The sequence below is a fragment of the Onychomys torridus genome, chromosome 17, assembly GCF_903995425.1.
Source record: "Onychomys torridus chromosome 17, mOncTor1.1, whole genome shotgun sequence".
Lineage (NCBI taxonomy): Eukaryota > Metazoa > Chordata > Mammalia > Rodentia > Cricetidae > Onychomys > Onychomys torridus.
The window spans coordinates 9,893,178-9,915,421 of record NC_050459.1 but is presented as its reverse complement, the minus strand read 5'-3'; the positions used below and the strand labels follow the sequence as shown (position 1 = coordinate 9,915,421).

At 49.2% G+C, this 22,244-nt stretch overlaps 1 protein-coding gene across 7 annotated transcripts in view; it reads right to left on the bottom strand.

Moving 5' to 3' along the window:
* Atp11a (ATPase phospholipid transporting 11A) overlaps positions 1-22,244 on the bottom strand; it is a 111,270-nt gene that overhangs the window by 29,530 nt on the left and 59,496 nt on the right. For all 7 annotated transcript variants that reach the window (XM_036209340.1, XM_036209341.1, XM_036209342.1 and 4 more), the window contains exons 5-17: positions 21,333-21,440; positions 20,234-20,362; positions 17,974-18,077; positions 17,603-17,653; positions 14,946-15,010; positions 14,313-14,394; positions 13,115-13,265; positions 11,903-12,100; positions 7,442-7,615; positions 5,965-6,134; positions 4,498-4,569; positions 3,847-3,920; positions 1,158-1,261 (exon numbers count right to left, since the gene is read on the bottom strand). In XM_036209340.1, the coding sequence (XP_036065233.1) occupies positions 1,158-1,261; positions 3,847-3,920; positions 4,498-4,569; positions 5,965-6,134; positions 7,442-7,615; positions 11,903-12,100; positions 13,115-13,265; positions 14,313-14,394; positions 14,946-15,010; positions 17,603-17,653; positions 17,974-18,077; positions 20,234-20,362; positions 21,333-21,440 (1,482 nt within the window). The remainder of the gene's footprint in view (positions 1-1,157; positions 1,262-3,846; positions 3,921-4,497; positions 4,570-5,964; positions 6,135-7,441; positions 7,616-11,902; positions 12,101-13,114; positions 13,266-14,312; positions 14,395-14,945; positions 15,011-17,602; positions 17,654-17,973; positions 18,078-20,233; positions 20,363-21,332; positions 21,441-22,244) is intronic.

The following is a 22,244-nucleotide window of genomic DNA, read 5'->3' as shown; positions in this document are numbered from 1 at the left end:
GGATGGAGTCCACACCCACAGAGGGTCAACTAGCCAGCCATGGCAGGCCGAGTGCCGAGGCTGGTGGAGCAGGATACTACTGAAAAATTTCCAATCTTGGTAAAAGCCTGCAGACCACACTTCAGACTCCCAAACAGAAAAAGTATGAGAATTACTGCAGACTCACCACGAGAAACCATCCATGGGAAGCAGCAAAGAAAAAAGCTGAGTATAGATAGCAAAAATAACCATTGCATGGAGTTCCCAAGAAAAGGGGTGTCTAAACAAGGACCCCAGTCCACACTGGTGTCCAGTCCCAAATGTCCATCAACAGGTGAACAAATGACTAGTTTGGGCGTCAGCACAGATGGGTTGCTCAGTGAGAAAAGGACACCACTCTGTAACAGATATACGTGGATGAATCTCAGCGCAGTTCTGTGTAGTGAGAGAAGCCTGGTAAGACAACAGACTGAGTCTACTGTAAGAACACTCCACAAGGTAAGAACTCATCCACAGTGCTGGCAAACAGTGGTAGCTGATGACAGAGCTGCCAGGGAGGGGAAATACAAGGTTCTGAGGACACTATGGGGGCAATGCTTTTGGAAATGTACATCAAAACTTACCTACTTTTTAATATGAACACGTTAATGTTTATTGACTATAGCCTCAATAAAGCCTTTACTATAACCATAATTAACACACTACTTCCCTTAAGGAAAAAGATTCTCAGGGGAGAACCCTCCGGAACAATGAAGTATGGACTATGTGTCTCCAGTGACTCTCGTGGAGGTGACCCTTGGCAGAAGGCCAGAATCCCCAATGTGCCCATTTGAAATGAAAGTTAACACCAGGGCTTCAAGAAGTTTGTCCTGGTAAGTTCAATGGAGCCAGCACATGCCTTCGGTAGCACCAGATGGGGACTCTGTCTGAGGGAATGTCTGTCTAGACAGCCTTTACCGACTGCACAGAAAGCCGTCTAATTCCAGGCATGGGGTCTCTCTGACTCCTCAGTCCTGGGAGGAGCAGCTCAGGGGATACAAGCTGCTGCTGCTGCAGAAGGACAGTTTACCGCATCAGTGAAAAATGACCTCCCGTTATGGTCGGCAGCAGACAGGAAAGCACTGTGCCTGAACCAAGAGTCTGTAGGAGGGAGGGGACAGAAAGGGGCAGCATCTTACCACTGCATTGCGCTCGACTCTGGACCGGACCTGGTCCACTTTGCCTTCTATCACTCGAGGAAATATTGAAGAATCTGCTCCTTTGCAAAACAGAAAAATTTCTCCTGAAAGATGAGGGGGGAACACATGTTGAATTTAATTACTACATGGAGAGATAAATTTACTTTCCAGTCTGTTATTAATGAAAACAAGTGACACCGGTATGGAGACCACTTAAAAGTACATCTTAAAGGAGCAGTTAACACAGTAAGATCTGAAAGAAGTGCAATCCATGGACTATGTATGCTAGAGCCCCATTTTATCCTACAACCTGGCGCTCTAAAGGCAGTTGGGAGCCATGAACAACGAGGGCTCTGGGGGCTCACACTCCTTTGAGGAGCAGATCCTCCCTGGGACTGGGGTTGGGGAGGCAGGCTGAGCAGAACAGAACAAAGGGTGTGCTGCGGTTCCAAAAGGAATGGCCGAATTTCCTGAAATACCAGAAGGCCAGTGTCAATTCCTCCCAAAAGTGGGTCTTCCATGGACAGGCCATCCTTTGTGTCACAAAGCCTCATGGGAAACTCTAGCTCCCACATCTCTAGTTCTGTCCTCAGAGCTCTGAGCACCTTTGTGCCGACTATGCATGCCCCTTTTCTCAGCATGAAAGAGTCTTCTCCTTCCAGGTGAGAGACACTAACAGACCGCAAAGAAGTAGCCATGGCTTAGAGAAACCAGCTCTGATGCTACTTGCTCGGCCAGACCCTCCCTGCCCTCCCCTGCGAAGCACAGTCTGCAGCCCTCACAGCCACCCTGCTCAGCAACAATGCAATCTCAGGCCTGCAGTGCTATACTAACAGAGTATTTGGGTGTAGCTATAGAAACACCAAAGAAAGCCTGGTGTGGTGGCACACACCTTTAATCCCAGCAGGCAGAGACAGGCGGGTCCCTAAGTCTGAGGCCAGCCTTGTCTACAGAGTGAGTTCCAAGACAGCCTGGGATATACAGAGAAACCCTGTCTCAAAAAAAGCAATAACAACAATAACAATTAAAAGGAGAGAGAGAGAAAGAAATACACTGTACTTCCCAGTGGCAGCAAGGCTACAGAAGGGAAATGACGGTACGTGGCTTATGTTCCCAGGAATGTGGGATACACAGATTCCTTGTAGGACAGGCTCCATGTCCCTAACACTGAGGGTGCTTGGAAGTATGTGGGGAGTAAATCCAGAAGGCTCAAGAGGCCGGTGGTGACTGGTTTACTCAACTGTCCAGGGTGGGAGGAAGGAGGGGCACAGTTCCGGTCTGAAGATGGGATCAAATCCCAATGCCCAGCTATTTGGGGCACCCACTTGACCTATTTCCAAGCTGTAGGAAGTATTAATGTGGGGTGTATAAAGTGGGAAAACACTGTTGACAGAGACATTGTTCAGTCAGTGTCCCTGAAAAGTGCAGCACAGTGATGGGATGTCCCAGGAGGGACAGTGCACACCAGGCGGGGGAGTACTAGGCAGCTCCCAGTGTGGATGCTGTGGATAGCTGGGGGCATCCAGGAAGGCATCGAGGGCCTCAGTGAGGGACCTGTGGAGGGGTGCCACTTCACGCCATGATCCAGGAAGGAGAAACGGCTGGGCAAGCAGCCTCCGGGTGGCGAGGAGATGAAAACGCGACCTGGGGATCTGCCCACAGAAAGTGCTGGTCAAAGGCCAGGAGACAGTAACTGAACCTCGACACCAGAGCTCTGTGGCTGTAAAGAGAGCCTGGTGAGTGTTGGGGAGCATTTGGCCCAACGTGAGGGCAGGGAGAGGATGAGGCACATGTCTCCCTTTGTGGAGATTTCTCTGGAGAGAATGACAAGGGACTAACTCATAAGGCCTTCTAGATGAGATGCTGACAGAGAAGGACAGCCGCAGAGGTACATGGGAGAGAGGAGGCGAGTGCCAGCCCACATGGAGATCACATGTCAGGGCAAACAAACAGAACCACCTGGTCAAGAGGTCCCACTGCACCCACTCCTTCACCATCCCATACTTTAGCCACAAACCAGAAGGTGCCACTCCCAAATAAAGAACCATTGTCATAGCAACCAGCCAGCTAAGAAATCCACTGCAATTAGTATTCTGAATTCTAGTACAGAAGTATCTACACACTCCTATGTCCTTAAATACAGCATTTTAGATGTGTGTGGAGCAGCAGGCCATTCACAGATGAGATGGAGTGTCTGCAGGAGGCTTGGTTAGTACTCACTTCTTTCCAAAGCTGTTACTGTAGAAGAGTTTACCTGTGCCTTTAAAAATGGAATAAACGGAGAGGGGGAGACAACTCAGGTCGTAAAGAATCTGCCTTGAGAGAATGATGGCCTGGGTTCAATTCCCAGAGCCCATGTAAAAAAAGCTAGGCACAGGAACATGCATTTGCAATGTCAGTGCTGGGGAGGCAGGACAGGGGGACTTCTAGCCAGTCAGTCTGTCCTACTCAGTGAGATCCAAGCCAGAGAGAGACTCTAAGATCAAATAAAGGAGGGGACACCGCCTGAGGTGTGGCACCCCAGGTTGTCCTACGGCCTACACACACTCGAATGTACACACACATCCACATCCACGTACATGCACACACACAAGTGTGGAATAGTTCTGATGCCCCAAACCCTTTAAGATCCTAAAGAACTATCCATCGGAAGAAAACTATCACCACGTAACACCAGGAGGAATCTTACCTGTAGTAGATTTTACAATCACACTCATTCTTCTCCGCACAGAGTCAAAACTCAGAACCTCTAGCAATTCAAATCTGTAACAGAAAGAGGGAACCTATTACATTCTCTGCTGCCAAGTGGGTGCTGAGTCTGCATGATTGCCATAGCAGGAAATGGGCATCTCACCTCTCCCTGTGCCCTATCCACACTGTGTGGATGCCCCCTTGGATGTCCTGGGCCTCACGGGATGCCCAGCTCCAGCCTTGTGTGGGGGTCAGTGTTTAAGAGTAGTGACGGGTCAGTCCAGGCTCTGACTCCTCCCAGGAGAGTCATAATATCTAGTCTCAGCTGGAATCTCGGAAGAGCCTGCAACTCTCATGCCAAGTCTGGAAACCTCTCCTGGAGACCTGCCGGGGCTCCGGAGCTGGAACTGCCTCGAGTTCAGGGCCCGGCTCAGACAGGACCTGTGCAGCCCTGCAGCGTGCAGCCCTGCAGCGTGCAGCCCTGCAGCGTGCAGCCCTGCAGCGTGCAGCCCTGCAGCGTGCAGCCCTGCAGCGTGCAGCCCTGCAGCGTGCAGCCCTGCCTCTCACACAGTCCTGGCATCAGTCTCACCCCAATAAGCGGGACGCAGTCCATTCTCAGTGACACAACTCCATGCAGACAGCTCCTCACCTCTCGATGTCATTCTCCCTGTTCAGGATTTCCATGTAATTGTCCTTCAGTCTCAGGTACGTGAAACCAAGTCTGCGGAGGGAGAAGACAAAGCAGGGCTGAGTCTGGAGTCCAGACAGGCCTCTTCCATGGAGTCCTCATTTTACACAGAGGCAACCTTCCTTGGAGAGGAAGCACTTTCGGTAAGCCAGGTTGTTTGGTGCATTAGAAAGCCAGGGCACAGGGATTCGGATTTACGGACCACCTTAGGAATGACCCAGGAGTTTGCATGCCTACAGTGAAGAGGTGCACTCTGTGGATGCTGGGGGCTTGTGGAAAGGCAGCACCAGGTGTCTGGGCTGCACGTGCTGCTCCCAACCACGTCTCACTAACTGGTTAGTAGGCTTCAGTAGAAAGAGAGGCCTCAGAGGCTATCTGCCTGCCACAGGATGGACAGTCACCAGAGTCCCTGGGTTGGAAACTGAACCTGAGTGCAAGTGTCAAGCATGGTTGGCCAGAGAGACTTGGCCCCTCATGAAATGAGTAATTGGGCCACTGCAGGAGAGGGCTCTTCAGACACAGAAAGAATCATTCTGCCCTCTCATCCTCTCTCCATACCACCACCATTCAGGGCACAGCAAGAAACCCTCTGAGAAGCTGCTGCTTTGACCCTGGACCTCCCAGCCCCCAAACTGTGAGAAATACATTCTGGGCTTGTTTTGTTTCTGTTTTATAAGCTATAAATTATGCAGCCCTTGGTCAACCTAGTTATCTGAGAGGATGTAGGCCCATGGTGGCTATCTGCAATGATATTACCCCACCTCCCTCTGCTGCACAAACAAACACCTCCAGTCATGGGGCACCTGCCAGCGGTGAAGAAATTCTGGCTGAGCAGCTTACCAAAAGACGGGACAGAACACACTGCCCCATCCAGCACCAGCTGTCACAGCAGGCAGGTGCTGGGCATGTGGGTAATGTCAGCCACCTGCTCCAGTGGGAGCTGGCTTCAGCTGAGACAAAGACCCCTGGGAAGAGAAGAGCTGCAGGGATGGTTGGACAGCCTGACCTGACTTTCCTATCTGTAGCAGCCATGGCTTCCCCCCATAAACCAATGGTTCTCAACTTTCCTAATACAGTTCTTCATGTTGTGGTGACCCCCAATCAGAAAATGATCTCTTTGCTACTTCAAAACTACAATTTTGCTACTGTGATGAATCATAACGGGTCAGGAGACAGGGAAGGCTGCAGAGAGTTCGCCTTGGCGTCTTAGGATCCAAGGGAAGGCCTGGGGACAGGGCTTTGTCTTGACAGCTTTAAGCACAGAAAACACAGCAACAAGGGCTTGTGTTGCTGGCCAGGAAAGCCACCTCCACAGAGTGCAAGGGACATGAGGCACAGAGGTCACGATACAGTTTTTCGAGAATGGCTCACGAGTTGGGTTGCAGACGTGCTACCCCAACACTCTCTGAGCCCGGTGGCCTGACTTACCTCTGCACACCTTCAACCAGTGCAACCTCGTCAGGCGAGGACGAGATATACACACAGGACTTTGAGTCTGGAGATTTCCGCGGACCATCTACGTCATCCCCATGATCGTCATCCTTCACCTGGACGGTGTGGCACAGGCAGATAGCCCTGAAAAACAGCTCCTCCCGTTCCTGTGGAGACAGACAGTCAGGGAAACTGCAACACCTCTGCCTGCTATGGGAAGAATGTGAGAGAGATGACAGACTGGAGGGACTCACAAAGCAGAGGCTAAGACCTCCTGGGGGTGAGCTGTCCTTAGCTTGTCTCAGTGGTTACAAGAGAGAAGCACATGTGACTCCTTCATGCTCCAGAGTTGCCATGGCAACTCATGTAAGTATTAACCGGCAGTGAAGACTGAAAGGGGTTTTGCTCATAGCGACACTCCTAGGAACCAGGAAGGCATGGCTACACGCACTCTCAGGAATGGCTGTGTCGTGGTGGGAAAATGTCACCTACATAGCTGGCACACTCATTCCTGGCCACAGTGCCTGTGTGGCATGGCAGTCTGCCTGGCAAAGGACACTGCCCTCTGCATAACTTAACCTCCAGCAGTGTGCCTGCGGCCTGCAGCTCAATCAAAACACAGCCCTGGAGTCAGAAGCAAGGAGCCCCACACTGAGCTGAAGAGCTGTGCATGAGGTCACGGTAGGCTGACCCAGATCTGAGCTCGGCTTCCTCAGTGCTGGCTACACCCTGCAGTCAGAGTTCAAAGATCCCTAAGGTCCTCAGTAGCTAGACAGCACAGTGGCCAATGACAGGCTTCCCTGACAGTCAATGTGGCTGTGGGATTTGAGGTGTGTTCAGGTCTCAGGATGGCCACCGGGCATCTATTCCTTCCTCTTTGTGAGAAAATGATTCCAATCGGAGCTCACTTTGTAGGAGCCAGTGTTCTGAATGTGAACTGTTCATCTATCATTAAGAGGTCACTTCTGGCTCTCAGTGGAACCCTCAGGTTCTACAGTTATGATTTACCCCTTAGTCACCATAAAATTGGTGCTGGAATTTGAGACCCGAGGCCACGGCACTCTGGTGTGTGTGTATGCACAAGTGTAGCATATGTATACATATATCTATGCACATGTAAATACACATGTGTATGTGTCTAGGTGCGTGTACACACGTCTGTATACACATGTAGCTTTGCAAACACACAAACTGTGCATAGTCACACTATACTCGGCATACTGCCTGTCCCATTTGTCCTGGTTTGTTTGGTCAATTCTATCAGAGGAATCACTGTCAAGACCTCCTGTCCCTTGGAAGGGGACACAGCACCATGGCAGCTTCGACCCAGGACCTCACTGAAGTCCTACAAAGGATTGCTGACTTAGTTGTGCTGCTCAGATGAATGGGCAACTTCTGTGAGTGAGAGCACCCTCCCACCTCCTCACATCCTTGACCGTGTGGCACAGCACACCCTCCCCAGGAGGGAACCTACCCTTCCGCTGACACCTGGGGAGGAGTCGATCATATCGATGCCGGAAGAGTCGGGAAGGACCTGCCCGTTGCAGATGACATGGGGGACGTAGACCTGGCCTTCGATGCAGCACTCCTTGAAGGCCATGTTGTTCTCTGTGAGGGTGCCTGTCTTGTCTGTGAAGATGTATTCCACCTGAGGGTACCACACACTCAGGTCAAGCCATATTTAGGCAGGTGACAATTCTTAGCCCAAGCCTGTTACAATCCTAGTGGGGCAGAAACTTCTGAGAGTCTGTCCAGACAGCTCCAGTGTCATGTCTGGGTATTCATGGCACCCTCCTTTACCCACACAGGTGCAATTTCGGGGGAAGAGGCCTCCTCACACTGGTGACAAATATGGAGCAGAATACAATGTGGCCTTGCAGAACTCGGCCTCCAGGGAACCGGGCTCCACATGTCTGTGAAGAGCAGGATGAGGGAAGCCCTGCCTCTCCTTAAGCAGGACAGCATGGAGGAGAGAAGGAAGAACCTTCTCTACGAGTCTGAGAGGTCGAGGCTCCCAGGCTGAGGAGAGGGTTAGAAGACAGATTGCACACAAGGAAAAGGGCAAAGATACTTCAGGAAGAAAAGCACAGAGTGGTGAAGATGCCTCCAGCCTTCAACTGTGAATGAAAGTGAGCCACGGGCTGCACACCCATCATGGACAGTTGAGCTTCCGGGCCACGTGCACAGCTCTAGAGTAGGTGGAATCAAGCACATTGGGGGCCAGGGTGGGGTGCAGAGGGAGCCAGACCATGCACCCCACAAGGGTCTGCCCAGGAACATATCTTACAAACCCCAGATGTGCCTTTCACCTGTACTTGTCTGTAACAAACCAACCACAAGCTCACAGCAATGTTGTACTGAGACTGTTTAAACAGCCAAAGCCCATGGGGCCTCCTCCAGGGTCACCCAGCAGGGAAGGTGTGCTGGCTGTATCCCTAAGGACCCAGCAGTTAGCCAATTTCTGTGACTATGACAACAATTAAAAAAACTTACAATGGACATTTATTAGTTCTTAGTGTATGCCAGGCACTGGACATTACCTTGGTTGATCTTCATATCAACTATGTTACACAGTTTTATAAACAAAGGTTTAAATTAATTAATTAATTATTTTTGCTCCCCAGAAATCTGTTTATTGATATTCTTACAACAAGTAATCTTTTGAGCTGGGCTTCTTTTACTTAGATACAAATTTCAATTTATTCTACATCCTTGTTGGACGGATGCCACAATTCTTAAATCTTAAATAAGAACTCATTCTATGGGTATTCCAGTTCACTAGGTTGTTGATGGACACCTTGACTGTTTCCACTTTTAGGCAATAATGGTAAAACTGCTATGAATACCCACATGCATATTTTGGTGTGCACTGAGCAGAAATAAAGTGAAAGAAACTTCCACTTAACATTTATGACATTGGACATTGGACCTAATTCCCCAAGCCTACTTTCCGTTCACATACCCTCTTCAATGATTTTTTTCTACATATTCTGTCTACCTTTTGAATAATTTGTGTTTAGATTTTTATTTTGTTGTGTGTTTTGTAGTAGCTTTAAGAGTTTTCATATATTTTTGTGTAACTTTTTAAAATAATAAATATTTTCTGGATATTTTTTTCTACAATTTGTGGATGCTATCTCCATTCTCTTAATAAGATCATATGTAGAGCAGAGTTGTTAATTTTAATAAACCCTAAATAATCAAATTAGTGATTTCAAGAATTTTAAATCTTGTATTGCACTTAAAAACTCAAACTATGGGGTCCCTGGCAGCAGGACCAGGACTTATCCCAGGTGCATGAATTGGCTTATTGGAGTCCATTCCCTGTTGCCAGGTGGTGGTGGTACACACCTTTAGTCCCAGCACTCAAGAGGCAGAGGCAGGTGGGTATGTCTGAATAACTACAGAGCTAGTTCTAGGGTAGCCAGAGCTGTTACATAGAGAACCTCTCTCTTGAAAATCAAAAACAACAACAAAACAAAACAAGTGAAGTTATATGAATGTATGGGTGTCTGTGTAAGGGTGTGCACACCTGAGAAGAGTTTGTTGGATCTCTGGGAGCTGGATTACAAGTGGCTATACTTTGCCCTTCAAGGGTACTGGTAACCAAATTCTGGGCTCCTGCAAAAGCAGTAAGTGCTCTTAACTGCTGAGCCGTTTCTCCAGCCAAACTTCCTGATGCTAATCCAACTAACTGTTCCTGTTGGCTGGAGACACCAAGGGAACATGGCTATCACTATTTTAGACAGGTCCGTGAGAGTCTTTCATCCAGGAGTCTGACATTAATGCTGGACTCCGGTTTTATGTGTTTGAGCTCACACCCTTCAACTTCACTGAATTTATTAGTTTTAATAGTTTCTTGTTGGTCTTCAGGGTTTTATACAGTTGTCTGCAAACAGGGACAGTTTAACTTTCTTCTTCCCTGGTTGGATGTCTCCTCTCTTCTCCTTCTCTCCTGCAGCACATTACTGAATAGCTGAGGAGGAGCAGGAGTCCTCTGTGGCTCCTGGTCTCACCTGTCACATGTAGAGGAAGTTTGACATTTCTCCACGGAGTGTGACGCTGGCTATGGGGCTGCCAGACACGGCCTGTGTTGTGTTAGGGTGTGCCTTCTTCTCCTAAGTCGCCATGAAACTGTCTACGTCCTCGCTGTGTCTGTGGGTAGTTATCTGGCTTGTACGCTCCTGCAACGCAGTGTGGACACTGTCTACCGATCTGTGTGTGCTGGCCCACCCTGGCATGCCAGGATGATCCCCACTGGATCCTGTCAAGTGGTCATTCCGGAGCTGCTGCTAGTTTGAGCCTGTACCCATCAAGGACGCTGGTGATCAAAGGCATGAGCCCTGCTAGGCACAGACTGCTCACCTCACTGCCTGGAGCACAGTCACGCAGGGACAGCAGTCAGAGGCAATGTGTCTTCCATGACAGCAGCGGCTCCATACCTGACTCCTACGACAGCTGGGAAAGCTTTGCAGCCTCACTTCCTCCTCCACACAACATGGATGTGAGTGCTGACATCACAGGGATGGGAGGGCCACAGGAGAATGCATGAAGCCCCCCACTGAGGTCATCTCTGCTCAGACACAGACACTGGCTGGAGGGCAGTCCCTGTGTCACAGGCACAGGTGCCATTTTGCTCTGCTGTGTATACGAGAGGCACTGCTCACCGACATTCATGGGGCAGCCAGGGGAAGCCACTGCTCTGTGGAGTCACCAACTGGTCCTGGCCTCAGTGGCCCCATTCACAGAACATAGGCTACAGCCTGCCTTGCTCAGAGCAGGACAGAGTTGAATTCTGTGAGGGACTCCAGGTTGGGAGAGCCATCTTGTCCCAGGGCATCCCTTGACATTCCCTTAACCGATTTCTAAAGACCAGACCACATGCGTTACACAGGAGGTGGGGCATGAAATACCCTGGAGGAATGCATCAGAAAGATGTCCTCTTCAGTAACAAATGTGTTCCCCAAGGCATGTGGGGGACATGTGCCTGTCAGTCTACAGACCGTTTACATGGTATTGCTATGCAACCACAGGGCAGGCTGCAGTGTCCAATTCAAATAAATTATTTATTTAATGAATTGCCATTTGCCAAATGGCCCTTCCAGTGACACAAGGCTGGGAAAGGTCAGAGGCTCCCCTTGGGGCTGGGTGAGATGGAAGGAGCCTTTCTGGGCTATCCTTTTCTATGTAGCAACACTGAGGTCTGCAGTTAGCAGATGTGGGTGCATGTCAGCCCTCTCCTACTGTGGGACCCTGGTGGCCTCATGCAGAACACAGAGCAACAGCTGTGGTGTGTATCAGCCCTGTCCTCACAAGGTGAAGCCCCTGAAGGTTATCACAGATGCTGTGACTGTTGCCTCACATCTGTTATCTCATTCTGCAACACTGGAAAGGCAGAACTCTGATACTTACTCAGAGTACAGACCCTGACACTCTAATCCTGAGCTAAAGGAACTATGGTTCTGCAAACGATGTGTTCATTAACTCTGCAACACACCACCCCAGAAAGCTGCCCTAGGTTTCTGTTTGCTCGTCTAGCTTGCTCTGAAGTTAAATGTCATAGAAAAATAAAAAAGTGATGCCTGACAGAAGTGCTGGGACCGTGGCCTCCCAACATGCTCAACGCTCTTTCAACTACAAGGCCCAGAATAAGAAAGCAGGCCCAGGGATTTGAGCTCACTCCAATCAGCTAATGCAATCAACTTTTTACATTATAAAGTTAAAAGAACCGTATTGATTGTATTATGTAAGTCAAGTTAAAAAAAGATACACCCAGGAAAATAAAAAAGACTGTGTCTTTCTACTGCTATCCTTACTTCTGACTTTCATCCACTGCAGCATATCTACATGCCGAGTGCGTGACCTGGACAAGTTACCAGTAATCGAGGAGCACCCAGACCACTGAGAAATCATGCAGTCTCTAGAAGACACTGACCTGTCCCAACTCCTCGTTTAGATCAGATGTGTTGACCAGAGGCCCTTCTCCCATCTCCTCATCGAACATGTCTTCGTCCCAGGTGATGAAGTAGGAACCAAGGAACTTCTGCATCTCCACTGTGACGTACATGGACACCGGGATGATGTAATTGAAGAGGACCATGAAGGCCAGGAAGTCGGTGAAGGCCCTGAGAAACTGAGAGCATTGACTGCATAAGGAAGCTGCAGGTCACATGGCAAGGACAGGAAACCTCAGATTGCCATCTCTTACCCCAGTCAGATAAGTAGACACAAGTACTTCCCCCCAAAGACAAAGATCCACTAGGGACCACTGTCTGTCATGTCTTGTTAAGACCAAGAGTAGAATTAGATGGCTGTGCTGGTGGAGACATGGTGAGGGATAGGGACAGGAGTTTACACTAACCACACCATCAGGGATGTGGAGAGGCCATGCTAAGTAGGGCCCAATGGGAATGCCACTTTTGAGTATTCATGATGTCCCTCTGTACCTAACAATCCCCAAACTTATGACAAAATGGGACCTTGCTAAACAGTGGCTTTCTCTTCAAACTCATGATTCCTGTCTCAGCCTAGTGCTGGGATTACTGGCATGCATCACCACACTTAGCTCTGAGTGACTTCTCTGTAGTTTATTCCCACCTTTGAAGCTATCGGGATGAGGCTATCTGACAGATGGAGGCCGGCATCATGGAGGGTCTGTGCTTGTACACAGGGTGACATGTGCACACAGCCCTGATGTGACATCAGTGCACACAGGCCTAGGTTTGCACATGGCCCTGCTCTGAGGTCAGAGCCTTTTGTCCCCGAGTTACCACAAAAGCAGCATTTATCTTAGTGAGGTGTTGAGTTTTGGAAACATCAAAATGATTTTGGTCCTTTATACATTTCCTGTGGAAACAAATACTTTCTAGGCTTGTACATTCTAGTATCCAGGGACAGCAGGAAGCTCATACCTGCCCACACATGTGCCAGTAATGGCCTCTGTCCTAAACTCAGGCGAGGCTCCATCCTGTCTGAAGTAAATTCACCTTTGCAGTTTCCTAGCACCACCCTTATTTATTTATTTATTTGTTTGTTTGTTTGTTTGTTTATTTGTTCATTCATTCATTCATTCATTCATTCATTCATTCATTCATTTATGGTGACGGCCCAAGGTCACCTCCCTCACACAAAGGAAGTGCTTCCATACCAGATTCCTCTGGCGCTCTGACTCAGTCTTCTGGTTGTACCATGGCTCATCTCGGAAGGGCTCACTCTGCCACACATACTTCAGCACCGTGTTGATCAGGGCCTTGCTCACCAGGATGCAGAGGTACACGATCAGAAATGTATTCATTGACCTGCAGCAAAACAGCCCAGCCTTCAGAGGCTGCTCCTGGTCCTTCCTCACCAGGAAGGGACAGCAGAGGGCACCCAGCAATGCCCTGGAGGGCAGTGTCCATCCTGACCCAGTAAGACTCCAGCTCATTCACAGCCACCTTTGCTAATGCTGAGGACACAGGACCAGAGCCATGGGAAGAGAGGGAAAGGTACATGCTGCCACGTGTTCACTGATCAACCTCTCTGTACCATGGGAACTCCTGCTTACAGAAAAGGGATAGCCAGAGTCAGCTTTGTCAGCCATCAGGTGCCACCAAATGAGCTTAAAGCTTAGTGATCCTCACTCCAGAATGAGAGAGATGTGCGAGGTTAGAAAGTGCCTGTGCTGAATCACAATGAGGCAGATTTGGGGCAAGGTCTGCTTCTGAAGCCCAAGTATCACACACAGATGTCTGCAAGCAGAGCATCCTAGCTGAGGAAAAGCTGCAGACAGGCCCAGGGACGGCATCCCTAGGTCACAGGCCAGCGCCCTGCACATGGTAACTAACTAGCTCCCGCTGCTTCACTCTGTGACATGGAGGCTGTCCACATCAAGCAGGGTAACTCTGACAAGGAGCTGAGATGACAAAGCCTCAGACTCCACGTTCTCATAAGTCTACCCTCCATGCTGACAGTTGTCAGTGCTTCACTGTCTAATGGAAAATACTCATTCTGCTCAGTGGCCTCAGTAAAACCACATCAGGACACACTCGGTTCCTATCAAGTTCCGGGGTTGGAAGGGGCTGAATATGACCCCCATTGTGAGGTTTGCCTGGATCAGTGGCTGGGGATACGAGGCATCTGTGACTGACCCAAAATTAGAACTTTGGGGAATGACTTACAGGCAGTGTGTTAGCAGAAAGAGGGGTGCAGTCGTTTATCTCACCGGGAGGAAAGTAAGCAAATCCCCCGTGTAATGGGCTCTGTGGTTAGCAGCTTCGGTCCCTGGAGGAGTGGGCCCCCAGGACACTGCTGCATCTACAGGGGCCAGTGATGGCTAGAAGGTAGCAGCAGGGGGCTGTCCTTACTTTTCCACGGCAGATCTCTTTTGGGACTTAGACTGATAGTTCAGGGCCATCTTGGTCTCCATGCCGGTGTAGATGGCCACACCTGGAAGCAGAAGATTCTGTGAGATGCCCATTCTCTGGAGGAAAGGATGCTCGCACAAATAGGTGAGCTTCCTGAGGAAGCTGGATTCCTCACACTCAGGACTTGTCCTACGTAGATCTGATCTGCACTTTACACTCTCCAGTCCAAATGCTAATATACTGGGTGATCTGGCAGCGGGCACAGTGTATATTTTAAAAGTTATTTAAAACAGGAAACAGCACACTGTCAATGGGGGGTATGAATACCGAAAAAGCAGACTTAGAGAACTCTCCTGCATACAATGCTTTGGGAATATCTTCCTGGATATAGATAGCTTCATGTTCCCGAGTCATGAGTTGAGGTCCTTAATAAGCAAGCCAGGACCTTCACTGTCATGGCTCTGTGGGTTCAGGTTACACCACAACACTAACCTCTTAGCCAGTCACCCTGCACCAAGTCTGCAGGACTTTAAGCATCTGGTGGCCTCTCAGGGGGCTGTGGAGTTGGTTTGCTTAGTGTGTCCCTAGATTATAGAAATGATTACCAGGGGTTTGCAAATTAAAAATATTTACCAAAGATCTTCTCTGTGTTTTTGAGTGTGGCTCCTCTGAGCAGCAGATTTTCTGATCCTAATGGCCTGGAAGATAAGGAGACCAGAAGTGGTGTGATGCAATGGTGGGATTTGAGACTGGAAATCGATTCAATCGCCCGGAAAGGAAGTGGTAAAGTGTGCATTTGCTCATACTGAGATCACCAAAGTCCATCTGCGTAAGCACTGGGCCTCTCTGAGGTGGAGACATCGCCTGCTGTTTGTATCTAGTCCTGTTTTCCAGGCCGGTCACTCACAGGGACCTGGAGTGTCACAGTGGCATTTGAGAGGCCTTAAGGACACCCACCCGCAAGTAACCCGGAGCCTGAATGTTCCAGTGACGTTTCCACCAGAAGAGTCTTCAGGTGGAGTCCCTATCTGCACCACCCGTAACACCCAGGGACATCAGAAATGTCACCTAGACCTGCTACAAAAGAGGTCTGAAGGCAGGGCCAGCAACCCTCTCCCAACACACCTCCAATGTGAGCGACAGTGCTAGGGGACCTCCAAATGTTCTGAAAGGCTAAAACCTTGAGTTCCACCCATCCTTCAACTGTCTCTCTCCCATCCTTAGTGATGAGAGGCTGGGCCTCTGGGCTCTGGAGTGAAAGTTCAGCCTGCAAGGATTACTCACAGGCAGCAGCTGTACGCCTTTCTTCTAAGCAGTAAGGAAATTCAAAACAGCAGAACTAAATGTGTGAATCCCACTGCTGCATCCCAGTGACCACGGTGTGTCACAGAGGAGCACATGCCAGTGACCATAGTGTGTCAGAGAGGAGCCTGTTTGCCTTGAATTCACTCGCTTACTTACCTGTCCTTTTGGACAGATGTGAACGCACAGACTATTACACCCTCAGTGGGGCCAGTGAGTTTGGCCAACACAGTTCAGATTGTGCCTGCAAGAGGCCAGGGAAGAAGGGGCTGCAAGCTGCTCAGGCATCTCACTGAGGCGGGCAGCAGACAACTGGAGGCTCCTTTGGTCTATCAGCCACTGACAACAGTTCCCTGGCTGTCCACGGCTGTCCACTTCTATTAGCAACTTGCTTACAATAATTCATGTCACAAATGTTAATGAAAACAAATGGCCTCACCTTAAACAGGCCTCTGAGAGCTCTAAAGATAATGTACTTGACAAAATACTTTACTTCCAGTGTGGACAGACTGAAGAAGAAATATAACTGAGTGAACTGGGAATTTGGATGGGGGACTGATAAAAGCAAATGTTTTCCTCCTGTTTATATTACTTCTAGTATTTATAAATATCTTAAGAATCCAAATGACAAAAGCAGTCTTGATGTGAAAGGCTGAGCTAAAGCTATTATCAAAATACAAAGTGCATTAGGACCATGGCCCCCAGCTTGGGGTCACAGCTTCCCCTCAGTGTGAAGCTCGGGGTCCATAGTACATGCTCCCTCAGTTTCCCCGACGGGCATGAGAACACACCTCATTTGTTCTTTCATCTTAAACAAATCAGCTCTCCACACTGTCTAGTCTCCAAAGCAATAAGGAACTCTTGTTTGAAAACAAAAGTAACGTCCCCCAGCCTTCCTCCAAGTTAATGCCCTGGAATACCCAGATCTGACCTGGCTCGTGGGGCTCAGTCAGCAGCTGCTTGAAGGGAGCAGCCTGGGAACTTCTTAGCTTGTGTTTTTAGTGGTTATTTTTGTTTCTATTACTTACTTTTGAGACCTTATCTTGCTGTTAGCTAGAAAGGCCTTGAACACCTGACCTTCCAGCCTAGCCTCCTGAGTGCTGCCTCACAGTCTGGTGCCACTGTTCCAGCTCATATCCACAAACCAGGGACATTTACTCTGTGGTATTGCCCCAGAACTCTACCTCTACTTCCCAGCAAATGCTTCCTTCAGCATACAGTGATACTAGGATATCAATAATTGGGAATTTCCTTAAACTGCAAAGAAAAAAAAAAAAATCAACCTCAAACCTACCGAAAGCCAATTTCCTAAGCAATAAATCCAAACACTTCCTCATCAAACACACTGGATATAACAGTCTGAGGCAGACAGCTCTCTAATGGAACATCTGAGGTGGCATGGCGGCATGTGGTGCTCAGATGGAGACATTTGAGGTGGTACCCAGGGCCAATACCAGGCTGGCTCTTGGGCTCAGAGTGCCCCTGAAGGCTGCTCTCTCAGCAGATATTGTGACTGTGGGCAGAGGCAGCGATGGTGGAGCAGGGAGTACACAGCACCTCCTCATAAGCAGCAGGCCCTCTCTTCCTAGTTAGGCCTGAAAGAAACCCCAAACATCTCCCCCAGTGATGGCCACAGCAGGCTGATCTACTCTCAGGCCTTTGTACTGGAAACTTCTGATGTCACAGAAGATGAAGGTGCCTTTCACAGTTGGTTTGGGCCCTGCTCTCATTAAGAACCATCCTGTGGGTTTCTGGCCTTGCCTAGCTGGAGAGGCTACACACATCAGTAGTGTCATGGGCAAGGGTTCCAGGATCTTCATTACATCAATATGCACAGCCAAAACCCTAGAGTCAACGTGGAGAGTGGAACTTGCTTAGGAGGCATGGCCCTGCCTTCTAAACCAACTGACATGGTAGAACCCATCAAAAAATGAACATTTAACAAACAATGAAGGCGATAAAGGCCTTGGATTCCCAAGAAGACTTACCTCACCACAGGATCATTCAGGTCGTTGTAAACATTGATGCGTCCCACAAACCTGGCAACAGAAAAGCTCACGTTGTTACTCTGGGTACCAGTGGGACCTCCAGTCTGCACCACAGCTAGCTCATCCTACTCTTCAGCATGACAGGCGGCGGCGGCCCTGCCACTCAGCTTTTCCTCCTTTCTCACCCCACTTTTGGTGCGTCTTCCCCCATGGCTTAGATGACACCTCTTAACTCAAACCACGCCTCCGAGTCAAGAACACTTAGGCTTCCTTCTGGGAAGCTGCAGGTCTGCACGGGGCTTGTCTAGGCAACAGAAGGCGAGCTTTTCAGCAGTGCACCCAGGCTTTTCTGGGCAGCATGCTTGGCTTACTTGTAGAGGTCGGGCTGTGGCTGTTCACACTCAATGGTGGCGTGCAATCCGTCAACATCTTCCGCTGTGTGGAAGCCCTTGGTGTCCTGCACTGCGTAGTGAGTCTGCAGACGGAGAGGAAGGTGAGCTACACCCCAAACCTCACTCCTCCTGGCTTCTGGCACCCACCCCACAATCTGGTCTCCATGCACCTCTGTAAGCCCTGCTGTGAGCCTGGGTGCAAAGGGGCTACAGAAAGACGAGCCTCAGCTGTGGCTCCACTCGATGGATGACGAGAGCTCTGACTCCCCCTGCTTACCCAGCAGGGCAAAGGGCAAACCGGGACCCTGTCCACCTGCTACTGATGGACCTGCCCTGGAAGAGCTATCGATTGCTGATGTGCCCCTCCTCTTTTAGGCCAAGCACTGTTGTTCCTAGGAGGTGATGCCAAAAGCATCAATTGCTTTCTTTTTCCCGACTCTGCCACCAATTGTCCTCCTATCACCGCTTCTAGGCAGCGGTTCTGCGGTTTGGACCCGAGGTCCCTCAAATCTGAACTACGTGTGCATCAAAATCCCCAGGAGGCCGCTAGGCCACTGCTGTTAGGCCACCCTCCAGAACTCAGTGTAGTGGGTCTGAGCAGCAGGTCTAAGAACTGCATTTCTAAGAAGATACAGCTGACACTGTGCTGCTGTCTAGGGCCACATGGCCCAGCTAGCATCTATGGGGACCATGGACAGTAGACATTCTTCCTCATTTATCCCGGGAGGAGAATAAAGGAAGGGAGAGGAGGGAAGGGGAAGAGGAGAGGGAAGATGTGTCAGGGGCTGTCAGGAGGAAGGGTCCCTGCATCTCTGCTTACATTTCTAATAATAAGTGCTGGAGTGAGTGCTATGACTTGGAGCAAGTGGACAGTTGATTACACATCACCATTTGGGTCTATCAAGCACTTGCTATGTGTTGAGAATTTGGAGGAAGATTTCTAATCACAAGTGTGGCTACCTTTCACAGATGTAAAAAGTCCAGAAAGGGCAAAAAGCCAGGCTGAGGTTATGTGAGCAGTGTAAGACTCCCCGAGGTTGGTAGAAGCCTTCCCATAATCTGTTCTTTCAAGGTCAGGGTTCCTATAACTCCAGCCACCAGAGCCAAACCAAACCTCCAGAATGCCACCAGAACACAATGACATGCACTGTGCAAACACACAAGGGGCCGGCATGAAGCAGGGACTCCAGCATTTCCCAGACTGACAGCAGGTGCTGCAGCGCACTGCCCAGAACAGAGCTAAGCCCCTGGACCTCAGGTCTGTCCAGATACTGGGCCATTCTGTCTGTGCAATCACAGTCCCCATGGAATAAAATCCTACTCTCAAATGGGGTCCATTGAGCAGGCTTTACAATAGAGGTGGGGTCACTTACAAGGTCTTAGGTTAGACCATGAGCCCTGTCCAGGTACACTAACTCAAGTCATCCAGAAGCCCCTCTCCCAAAGAACTGTTGCTTATTGGTGCTTAAAGAAGGATGCTCTACCTAGAAATATGAAACCACTCACAGGCCTTAACACAAAGTGCTAACGATTACCCCTGAAGATTGGGACATCCTTTGCTAATCACGTGAGAAAGTGTCTCATCTCACAGCATGGCTGCCTGCAGCGATCATTTACACTTTTGGAGTTTTAGAGGCTGATGCCTCTCTACTGTTCCTGGGAGCTGCCAGAAGCATTGGCTGGTTTCATTATGTTAGAATTCATAATCTCATAAAAGTTCCTTCTTTCAGATTTTTAATGTGAAAACTAAACCTGTAAATGAACAGATTTATATTTTCCTCTCTCATGATTATCAAAGTTTTATATCTAGTGTAGAATTCCATATGGAGTTGAACCGATTAATTACAGTTCCAGAAGATTTCTTAAGGTAGTTTAATAAGACACAGATGAAATCTATAAACTTTTGCATGACTTTCACCCAGTTCTAGACTAGGAAAGACATGAATTTCTATGAGAAAGTGGAAACATTACGATCTTAACAATCTAGTTAAATCCCTCACAGGGTAATGATAGTCACATCTGTCCACCTCAGATGGCGGTTGTCACCAACATTAAGGGAGGAAAGAAAATAACTGAAAATAGAAAAGAGCAAAAGTAAGGTTAAAGGTCAGAGGGTGTGACCTCCCCAGAGAGCTCTGTGACCATAGACATGCTTAGTCTGCACCCAGGATGTCAGATCTATTGCCAAAGCCCAGTCTGGCGAAGACCCTGAGCTGCACCCCAAATCCAGGCACGTTACTTTATGGCTCGACTCTCCATCTAAGCTGGCGGTGGTGACATGGCAGGTCCCATCTGCCCGGTTGCTGGAGAGAAAGATCAGGTCACAGGGAAAGGTCTCATCTTCCTTCACCATGACAATGTCCCCAACCTGCAAGACATAGAAAGAATGGTCACTGAGAGTCCACCTTTGTGTGACAGCTCACTCTGGGCTGGAATTCACTCTCCTGCTGTATCTAGAGTGTGCTAAGACACCACCACGGTGTCTTACAGGATGCTAACACTACTAGGAAAGACCCACGCTGAGGCTTTCTGTTGGAACAAGGCTTCTCTGGGTTCTGTGGGCCACTAAGGACCAGAGCAGCTCCAGGGCACATCAGGAAAGACTGCCATAATATGAAAACACAGAAACATCTCTCTAACAGAGGGGAAGGCTCTCCTGGAAACAGTGACACATGAAAGGGTATTTCTACATCAAACATGTTTAAAGTAAGCATGCACACAGCCATGTATCAACAGATCAATAAGTGGAATGGGACTAGCAAACACTCGTATGTGTCTGTGATCCTGGGGGGTGCTGTTCCACTGTACGTGGCCAGGCACTGTGGCCACAGCCTGAGACACCCTCTGACCTCAAGCTCAACAGCTGGTTAGTGTCAGGCTGGGATGAGTAAGGGTCATCCTATACCAGAGCTGGCTGAACTCCCCGGCTGGGGCAGACTGCTATCAGGGGTGTGGTCAGGACAGATAGTAGAACTGCCTAAGAGGGAGGGAGGTGGAGGGGGGGGGCAGGCTTGGGCATGGGAGGAGCACCAGGAGGAAAAGAGGCAGGCAGAGAATGAGTCCAAATTTATAGTCAGGTGATGACTAAAGCCAGAGCTGAGCTGTGACCCAGAGACAAGCCTGGAAAGCCACCCTCTGTCTGCACACACACGTGCTCTCACACGGCCAGCACAGGCAGAGGCAAGCTGCTCCAGCAGCTCATGCCATTGAAACATCCATCGGAACAGAGGGCAGACCCCAACAACAGGTCTGTTAGTGACCAAATCCTCTTTAAAAGTTACTTGAAGATGATTCGGAAGGGCACACTGGTGACAGGCGGATGTGGGTGTGCCACTTACCCTCAGCTTCCGGCTCTGCTTCCGGACCAGCTTGCCATGCTGAATGAAGTGCACGGGACACTGGTTCATGGCATTGTCTGCCTTGTGGCGGAGCCAGTCTTCATAACCCTAAAACCAGAGAGCCAGGGAGAGAAGATGTGTTTAAACTATTATGGCTAAGCATGGTCTAGCCTGGGATTTTCTCACATCTCCCTGGTCCTTACAGCAGGTCACTTCCACACCGGCTTAGGCTGCTTTATGTTCCTGCAGTTATAACCGATAAAATCTCTGTAACTAGACTTCCATACAAACCCAGGACCTATCCTTCGGAAACATTCCTCCACAGGAAACACCTCAGTCAAAAGATGAGCCAGGATTCACAATGACTTAAGGTCTCCACAGTGCTCAGCAGCCCCCAGGTACTGACATGTCTGCCAACCACACTCATCTCACCTGCTCTGTAGACTTTCAAACGTGACCTCGAGGGCCTGAAACAGAGGTGAGCTGTTTCCAAACCTGCATTTCCAGATGACTACCAGCAGAGCAATGAGAGATAAGCCAACAGCAAATAACTGTACTTGTTTGTTTTTAATTACTGTTTTAGGCAAGATCTCTGTCCTGGTTGGGTTTTTTTGTTTGTTTTGTTTGTTTGTTTGTTTTCTTGTTTTTTGTTTTTCTTTTTTTTTGGTCAACTTAACATATGCTAGAGTCACTGAGAAATTTGTCCATAAGATTGGCCTATAGGCAATTCTGTTGGGCATTTTCTTGATTAATAATTGATACATAAGGGCCCAGCTCACTGTGGGTGGTACCACACCTGGGCAGGTGGTCCTGAGTTGTGTAAGAGAGCAGACTGAGCATGTGGAGACTCCCACACCTGTCAGGAGACTCCAGAGTAAGTCCTGAGGCCAGCCCCCTGCAGCACCTGCTGCT